General features: G+C 36.5%; 2 protein-coding genes across 2 annotated transcripts; both read left to right on the top strand.

Annotated features, from left to right (window-relative positions):
- The first annotated feature begins 2,774 nt into the window (after nt 1–2,774).
- On the top strand, nt 2,775–3,515 carry LOC132172656 (uncharacterized). The gene is given in 3 exon segments (XM_059584189.2): nt 2,775–2,944; nt 3,046–3,412; nt 3,415–3,515. Coding segments are annotated over 3 exon segments (531 nt in total). The 5' UTR covers nt 2,775–2,806; the 3' UTR covers nt 3,441–3,515.
- Nucleotides 3,516–7,296: 3,781 nt separating this feature from the next.
- LOC132170661 (uncharacterized) lies at nt 7,297–9,228 on the top strand. Its single transcript, XM_059581725.2, has 2 exons — nt 7,297–7,575; nt 7,983–9,228. The coding sequence occupies exon 2, from the start codon at nt 8,131–8,133 to the stop codon at nt 8,929–8,931; it is 801 nt and encodes a 266-aa protein (XP_059437708.1). The 5' UTR covers nt 7,297–7,575; nt 7,983–8,130; the 3' UTR covers nt 8,932–9,228.
- The last annotated feature ends 319 nt before the right edge of the window (nt 9,229–9,547 follow it).

Genomic DNA, 9,547 nt, shown 5'->3' with positions numbered 1-9,547 from the left:
ATATCCAGTTAATAGATGACAGGTGGAGTCTTGGGGATTCTCAGAATATATAATTAGTGATAGATAAGCTCTTCCCTTGATACTTTGTTAATTTATTTGTAGTTTAGACTGCTATGTGAGACCTTAGTTGTTGCTGCAGGTTCCCTCTGACGGCTCTTCCTGTCCCTTTGTATTCTTTGAGTTTTTCAATGAATTCTCGTATATTCGTTGAAAAAAAAAAAATCTGAATATAGTAGCTTAAATGTTGGTCATAATTACTTCGAAATACCAAAGCAACCAATTGCATAAAACTTGTAATAAGAAATTATGCATTTCAACTGAAATGGAGAGGAGCCGGTCAAGATTTTATTTCACAAATTCAATGGTGTACATGATGCCACGTGATGAATACGTTACATCATTTAAAAATTTTAAATGACATGCATCATGTACACCTGTAACAAAATAAAATCTTGACCATGAGATGGTGTGAAATGGAGAGAATCCTTGTCCTAAACTTCACATTTCTCTGTTCTACAACAGTGTATATTGATATAAATCTTTAAGACTCTGAAACAGGAAAGAAACATAACTATAGAGGCAACAACAATGTGAATTAATCCAAGAAAGGAATAGCTAACATCTACAAATATAATTAATACATTTCAATTAAATACCACTGACTGTGAAACAGGAAACAAAATGCTTCATTGATATATATATATATATATATATATATATATATATATATATTTCTGTGTCACTTTTAAGAAGGTAACCCTTATACAGATTTGCTAAGGTGGGTTTATATATAGATTTTAAAGCGAAACCAAAGCTTAAATCTTGCAATAACCAACAGACATAATGAACCCATTTGAAAAGCAGCTAACAACATCTTAACTGAGCCAAAATCTCTTGGGATATCATTAAAGACTAGAAGAGGAATACCCAGATACCTTTTTCATCATTTGGGCATTGATAAAGATGGATTAGTACAACTAATAGTAGCTAATGCACTAATTAGGTTACCCTCCACTGAATAGATTGCATTCTATACAAGCATGTTATTGTTATGTGTGAAAACTCACGACGATGTTGATAATCGAACTTGGTTTAGTGGAAAATAAAGGTGCAAATTGTTACCTGAAAAGGCTCACCAACTGCAATTCCTTTTAACTTTCACAGTGGCGTTGCTCCTCTCTTCGGCATTTTGCGTAAAATGAAATGTCGGAGTAAGGCCAACGGAGTGACGGACCCCCACTGAGAACAAGACACCACCCTTTGCCTATAAAATAATTTCAAGCGGTTGAAATTTTGGGCCTTGAACTAACTGTATAAAAATGTTTCAAAAGCCCAATTCCATAAAACGACTATGGGCCGTAAGGGCCCACAACGCACATAGGATTGAATAACGAAGCTTCATGGAATCATGGCTTGATTCAAAGACAAGTCCTCATAAACGATTCCTTGAACAATTTTTTTTTCATTTAATTTTGAAAGATAAAGGAGTCGATTATGTGATAATTTTTCTAAACTTGATCGAATTATTTTGCTCTTAAGACATTAAAAGTAATTAAATCCGACCCGACATGAGTTCAATCAAGATAAATTGAATCATTTAAGCTCACTTCAAACATTTTTAAGATAAATAAAACATAAAATCCTATTACTCCACTCAAGTACTAGTTTACAAATTGCAACCATTGTTAGTTTGATTCATTTATGTGGAAATGTCGAGATTAGATGTGATATACTAGATTTGATTATATAGATGGAATTAAAACAGATGGTATTAATTGAAATTTTGGAGAATTAAACACGTTAAGAAAGATTCGAGGTCAACTGCTTATGTCTTAGCTAGAGATGCTGTTAAATATGTCATAGATATAATTTGAGTTAAAAAAAATATTGTAAGTTGTAATCAAGGAATAACTTGTTTTGCTTCTATTTGATTCTTATTTTAACAATAAAAAATATAATTTATTTCAAAAAAAATAAATAATAATAATAATAATAATAATAATAGATGTAGTTAATACTTGTCCACATATAACAAACAGATTATCCTTAGATATTATAAGAAATAATTACATTAGTTTGTAATATAAATAATTAAAGGGTGAGGGGTTCTTTATATTTTGGGAAAAATTTATTTCGGCCCCTTGAACTTCCACCCGATTTTACAAATTCCCTGAACTTTCAAATCTCTCATTTTAGACCCCTGAACTTTTAATTACTCTCAATTAGAACCCTTTTATTAATTTTGGCCGTTAAAAATACAAAAAAAATACTAAAATGTCCTTAATTTTTATTTATTTTTAAATAAAAAAACGTTTTAGAAGTTGAAATTTTATACAAAAGTCAAGAGTATAAGCGTCATGTAACGTTTGAAATTTGACGGAGTTGTCTACATTGACAGTAATTGAAAGTTAAAGGGTTCAAAATAAGAAATTTAAAAGTTTAAAAAGAGTTTATAAAATCAAGTAAAAATTCAGTAAGCAAAGGTCAACTTTCCCCTTTTATATATATATATATATATATATATATATATATATATTTTAGCAGTTTCCCAACTTTTATCCATTGCATCATAAAAAATTAAAAATTAAAAAATTATCCGTTGGAAACATGCACCTACGCATGTGTTGACCGCCTAAACGACAGAGAAACAAAAGAATACAACACGTGGCATCAAGTAACCGATGTGTCAATCTTGTAGGCTGCCACCTTATTCTCCTCGAACACCTTATAACATGAATTACCTGAAAGCGGTGAAACCAAACCGATCGAAGCAAAAGAACACACACACGTACACGTACGGGTAACCATGGCAGCTATGTCGATGACAAGAAACGCCATCTTCAACCTCTCAAAGGCCTTCCCTAACACCCCTTCACTCTCTCTCAGATCTTCTTCCCGCAAAGTCTCAAGGGTCTGCTTCACCCACGCCTCAAAATATTCAGAGGTTATAAAAAAACACACACATTTTGACATTTCTTTGAGTTTGACACGCCATGACGATTCTGTTTTTTTTTTTTTTTTCATTTTTTTTTTTTTGAATTTCAGGGCCGAAATGCCTCTGAAGGAATGAGAGACGACTCGAGGCACGAGCACAGGGAGGTGCCGGTGACCGATGAAGCGAAAGAAGCCATGAAGGAAGGCGCGGAGAGGACGAAAGAGTACGCCTACGACGCCAAGGAGAATACCAAAGGCGCGGCGAGGTCGGCTGCTGATAAGGCCGGTGAAGGGGCGACGAGAGCGGCGGAGACGGCGGAAGATGTGAAGGAGAAGACGGAAGACGTGGCCGGGTCAGTGGCCGGCAAGGCGAAGGAGGGGACGCATAAGGCGGCGGAGACGGTGCAGAATATTGGAGAGAAAGCCAAGCAGACGGTGAAGGATGCTTGGGGCGACGCCAAGGAGACGACGCAGAAGATCAAGGAGACTGTGGTTGGGAAGGATGAAGATCATGATGATGATGATGATGCGGGGGGGAAGACCATGGACGAGGATGTCGTGGAGTTAAGGCGGCGTGCTGGAAATCCCAACAAGAAAACGTATTAAAGGGGTTTAATTTTTGCTTTTGTTGTATTTTAAGAACTCGAATAATTGCCCCTAAGAAATAGCTCAATCGGCTGAGACCACACTTAATGAACTAAAGGTCACTAGTTCGAATACTCCTCCTCCTCTTGTGCAGAAATGTCAAAGAAAAAAACGAACTCGAATAATTGAGAAAAACTTGTTTGATCTTCTGGGTGTTAATGGTGTTTGTGCTGTAACCTTTGTTTTGGATTATAGTTATATAATAACCGAAAGTAAATTTTATTACTTAATCACTACTTTAACACTTTACTCAATCACTATTTAACACTCTCTCTAACGTCCGGATTTAGTTCCTAAGAGGTAACTCAATCAATTGGGACCACGTCTAATGAAGCGGAGGTCACTAATTCGAATCCTCCTCTCTTTTTTGTGCTCTCTAAAAAAAGTGCTTGAAATTAACGGAGTTGAAATTCAATCCCAGAACTTAATATTAGGTTAAATTTCATGACTTAATATTATTTTAAATTATTAATTATTTCAAAAGTTACTAAATTACCGGGTCTCAATTTAATTAGGAAAAAAAAAATGGTTTCAATTAGGCCAGCCCATATTGGGCCCATGGGGCTTGAGTCCACATAATATTTGCACGAAAATGGATTTCAGATGCTCCCAGTGTTGGTAGGTTCAATTCTCTTTTCTTTTTCTTTTTTTACTCATTATGGCATAAAGAATAAAGATGAGAGAGGAGATTAAAAAATCAGAACATATTACTACAGTAAACACTAATAATAATCAACTCCATTTTACTTGGTCTATTATAAAAGCCTAGCTATTGAAGGCCAAGCAGTTGCAACGTGTAACTGGCGGACTGGGCCCTCCTGGCCTGTCACTCACAGTGGTGTACCCGCGGCCAAAACATAAAACGAGGGGGGAGGGGGTGGGGGGACAGGTAGCTGCCGATGCGCCATTTTCACGAACCAAATCCATCATTCAAATGGCAGGAAAGGACCGTGATACGGAACTATCACAGCCCACTACCAAACCATCTTTTTTATGTATGAGCTTGGGGTTTTGGTCCACACATCACAGACAATCCCTACCAAAGGACCACGTTCTGTCTAAAGCCTAAAGGGTAAAATGGGGTCGAGGGCGCATGGAGGACGATCCACCGTAGCTACACAATATAACTCGTCCCCACAATTGGAATACCGAACAGAACGCTAGCGTTTGTCCACAAAGTGGTGACTGTGGAAGCAGTTGTAACCCCTAAACGGACGCCAGCGTCACCTCCCACCATCTCTGTCTGCTGCTCCTCTGCTTACGTTGCTCTGGGCACGTGCCACTCCCAGTCCCACGCTGATCATATCACCCCACCTGGCCCATCTTCCACTTACAACTTAGACCGACCCAAATCAAACTTATCTCCCTACTTAATTGTTCAGACTTGAATACCCCTATTTACCCTTCTATTCAAATTTGTATATGGATATGGATGTATCCATATCCTGGCCGGATCCAAGTCATAAGATGCCAACCTTCACCATATATGTACCACAATTTTTTGTTAATCTCCAATTTACAAATAATTAAGGGAAATTTTTTTTTAAAAAAAAAAAAAAAAATTGTTAATTTTTTTCAGAATGTTCAAAATACTCCTGTTTTTTTAAAAAAAATATATATATATATGAAGATTCAGAACTTTTTTTTTATAAAAAAAAAAAATTGCAATTTTTTTATATAAAAAATAGAGGTATTTTGGGTATTTTGACAAAGATTAATAAAAAGTCCTAACGAAAGAGCATTTCCAGCAGCTTCTTCGTCATTTTTCCTACATTTAAGGATTTAAACTACTTTTTGTTTCTCTATGTCAAAATACATCACAATAACTTCCTTTAATCATTCCCTATATCATTAAAATATTTGTTTTTTTAATTATATTATATATATATGAGAGGAGAGAGGAGAGATAAACGTTTTTTTTTTAAAAAAAAAAATTTAATAATCATAAAGATTGCAATAGCGGAACCCTATACCTTGGGTTCCACTATAGCGAAACACATTTAGGGAGTCTGATGTGGGACGTTTTTTGCGATTTTTTAAACATATTCCCTACACATAGGAAACAAACTCTCTTGTAAGGGAGTCTGCTGAAAATGCTCTAAGAGAGTAATTAAAAGTTTAATACCATTAATTGAAAGTTTTTAAACTTTTAAGGTAATGTCAAAACGAATGAAAATTTCAAAAAAATTTTTTTGAAGTTTTCCCAATAATTAATTTTTTATGGATTATTCTTGAGGGCTTCATTTGCATGATGTTTTAGTGGGTGTTAATGGATGAATCTTAATCGTATGACGTTCATATTGTATCTTATTTTGATGCATGTAAGATATATATTGTATTCTATTCAAGTTTTAAAATGTTATTTGCTATCACTATAATTAAAGTCTCTTCTTTTAGGATATGTGCTAAAAAGTAAAATATTTCTTATTGTTATACTATGTGATTTCGACCATGAAAGGTTAACTATAGAAAAAGTAGCAAGATTACCACCATTTGTAAAAGTAATTACTGTTTCATATTAAAAAGATGTCGACCAATTGGGAAAAGGTAAAGACAAAAGGTTGAAACTTGGCTAGATTAAGCATATGGGATATTTCATTCAATCACACGTTAAATCATAATACCAAACAGCAATGGTATGTGCAGAAGATACTTCTCCTAATTTTTGAATTGGTGTAATTTATGGACAGGATTTCTGAGATTCTTTTTGTCCAAAATGATGTCCAATAGAGAATAAGAGAGGAAACTCCGAGTTGCAAGGTGTCAGACAGCTTCGAGGACAGATTCCATCTACGTGCGCACTTTAAAAATTCAACATCACCTTTCTCATTTCTTGGCTAAATTTCTAAAGAGTCTCGATCATTAATTTTTTATTCATTTATTTGGGGCAACGACCTCAATAGAATTCATAGTTTTTGCCCGAACACTTCAAAACCTAAGTTTTTAACTTCTTTCCTATTCAAATTTCTTGACATTTAGTTTGAGAAGTTTTTTTAAAAAATGTCAATATATAATTTGTAATTGATTTAACTAGGGTGTGGACTTTAATAGGATCTAAAGTTTTGTGAGTGCAATGCTATTAGAATTAGAACTGACAAATTTTTATACAATTTACAAACTCAACACAAAATTAAAATGATAGATTTTTGTATAATCGGATTTGAGTCAATTTGGATTGACCCAAATTATCCCATTTTAGAAACAAGCTAACTCGGTTAACCCATGAATAACCCACATAAACTATATAAATTAAATTACATTTTTTTTTACAATTAAAAAACAACCCATAAAATTCTAAAATTCATATATAAGTCAAAACGGGTGGTATTTGGATTAACCCAGTACAAACTATACAAATATCTAATCGTGTCACATGCTTATTTAAATTAATTGTGTTAAGTTACAAGATTTAAATCGATATTGAATTAAGGATATTGAATTGACCCATAAATGAACTCGAACCCGATACTGATACGCCGCTAAGAATTGACAGCGTACAAGTATCGGATCTAGTCCTTTGTGTTGAGGTTCACATCGTGAGGCAACGGACAAACGGGTCACCATTAAAATTACAACCATGAGAAATGGGGAATTTTCGGATTACCGGGGGAGAATATCGTCTTTGCGGAAAGTGGGAGTCGGGTTTAGCAAGGATTGGCTTGCAAATAGTTCGAATGATGTCAGACGGAACAGAACTGAAAAATAAACAAAAGAAAAAATAGAATAGAAGACTCAAGAAAGATTGTTTACATGAAAGTGGAATGAGAGAGAAAAAGACAGAAAGAAACAGAGAGAGAAAGAGAGAAAGCAAGAAAAGGAGAGTTGCTGAGGTCTGACACACCCACCACCCCCATTGACGACCGCCACGCGACCTCTCCCTTGAGGTAGGCTGTTCTTCCGTTCCGCCGCCTCTCTTTAATTCCCCCAATCCCCCAAGATGAAAGATCCCTCCTCCTCCTCCTCCTCCAGTTGTTGGGTGCGTTTGCAAGATTTCAGGTGATTCGATTTATATGTTGTGCATGTCTCATGTATGTGTTTATTATTCTTGTTCCATTTTCGCCTTTACTGAACACAAAACCCAATTCCCTGATATCTCGCTTACCCCCAGATTGAGACCTCTCCTTTCTGACTTTATATAAACACTTACACACATAAAACAGCTCTTGATTTTACCCTTTGTCTCTGTCTCTGTCTCTGTCTCTGCTGCCATCTTTATTACAGAGATAAAGGGCCGGGGTGGTGAAAATCTTGGGAGGATTTTGTTGTGTTGATGATATTTATTTCATCTGGGTTTTTTTATTCAACAGTCGAGAAGAAAGATAGAGCCTTTTGGTGGGTAGCTAGGTAGGTGAGGATTGCATGCACAAGGTGTAACGATGGCCGTTAGTTTTTTCACTGTGTAGATTCTCCAGGCTTAGAGACAGACACGTTGTTGAGTTTCCAAAACTGAAACGCTCCAAATTCAATCCTGTCCTTTCCTTCCCCAAATCCTGCATGCTCCTTTCTTGATATATAGACATAAAAAAAAACAAAAAACAAAAAGAAGATAAGATGCAGCAAGAGAGAGATGATGGAGGAGAAGGAGCAGAAGACATGAAGCAAGAGCGGAGACTGAAGCCTATGCAAGCTGATCAAAATCAGCAGCAGCAACATCAGCAGCCTCAAAAATGCCCTCGGTGTGATTCTCTAAACACAAAGTTTTGCTATTACAACAACTATAGCCTCTCTCAGCCGCGGTACTTCTGCAAGACATGTAGAAGGTACTGGACTCAAGGAGGAACCCTCAGAAATGTCCCCGTCGGCGGCGGTTGCCGGAAGGGAAAGCGTGCTAAAACCTCCTCATCGTCTTCCGGTGAGAATCCACGGCCGCAACAACAAAACCCACCATCTGCATTAATCGCCTCTATTAATCCAATCATCCAAACAAGCCCCGCAGCTCTAAGGAGTAAAGAAGGATCGATCCCGTCAATTGCGCCTTACTATGCGGGAGGTGGCTATTTGTCTTCTTTGGGAGCAATTCAATCACATTCTTTCACTCAATCTCTCCATGTTGGGGGCTCTTCAAATATGGATCTGCTACAGGGGTTTTCTCTCCCTTCTTTCGGATCACAGCAGCAGCAAACGCAATTTTATCAAATGGGTAGTTCTCAGGATGATTGGCATCAGAGCTTTATGAGCAATCCAAATCCCACGGCATCCGATGCCGCTTTGTGGAGTATGAGCACCATCACCACCACAACCGGAAACACTAACAGCAATAACAACAACGGCGGCGGCGGCTCTGCCTTGAATATTCCAAGTCAGTGGCCTAATCTGCCAGGATATGGCGGCCCTCCTCCTAATTCCTCCTGATGGGTGTGTTTCCAACTTCAGGATATATGATTTGTGGAATTCTTTTACTTCTGTATACAAAAGAGTCCCATTGGACATCTATCTATTTTACCCTTTTGTCTACTTGATTTAGTTTGTATCATGGAACAAGGAGTGGTAAGAATTTTGTGATGTGGTAAATGAAAGAAAAGCGCGCGGCAATCGAATAGATCGCCTTCGTTCTTTATAGTACTATAGAGAATTTCTGGGTTGGGTTAGGTTGTTTTGAACTTTATGATGATTTTATTATAAGCTAATACCAAGATGTTTGAGAGCTTTTGTTTGGTTGCTTTAATCTTCTTCTGCTTTATTCTGCACAAAAGAATTTGCTTTGCTTTTTCTGTAGAAAAAAAAGAAAAAAAGAAAAGGGAATAGTTGAAGAATTAGAGGATGCAGAAGAATGCATGGATGGCGAGGCGGATCCTATATATGACTTTGTAGAAAAGTCGATAAAAGAGGATTTGTTTGTTTTTTGATGCATGCATGTGGGTGTGACTTGGGATTCAAGCGCTTTAATCCTTCACTTTCACAGTTTCAATTGCTTTCTCCATCACTTCACAGTTCCAGATGCTTAATTAATCCCACGGTTTGAATGCTT

Source organism: Corylus avellana, chromosome 1 (assembly GCF_965113065.1).
Source record: "Corylus avellana chromosome 1, dhCorAvel1.hap1.2, whole genome shotgun sequence".
Classification (NCBI taxonomy): domain Eukaryota; kingdom Viridiplantae; phylum Streptophyta; class Magnoliopsida; order Fagales; family Betulaceae; genus Corylus; species Corylus avellana.
Note: the sequence above shows the minus strand (reverse complement) of the source record. Positions and strands in the feature narration are given on the sequence as shown.

Bases quoted from the DNA above. Each gene is read 5' to 3' on its own strand.
- LOC132170661 (XM_059581725.2), top strand. From the start codon at position 8,131: ATGCAGCAAGAGAGAGATGATGGAGGAGAAGGAGCAGAAGACATGAAG.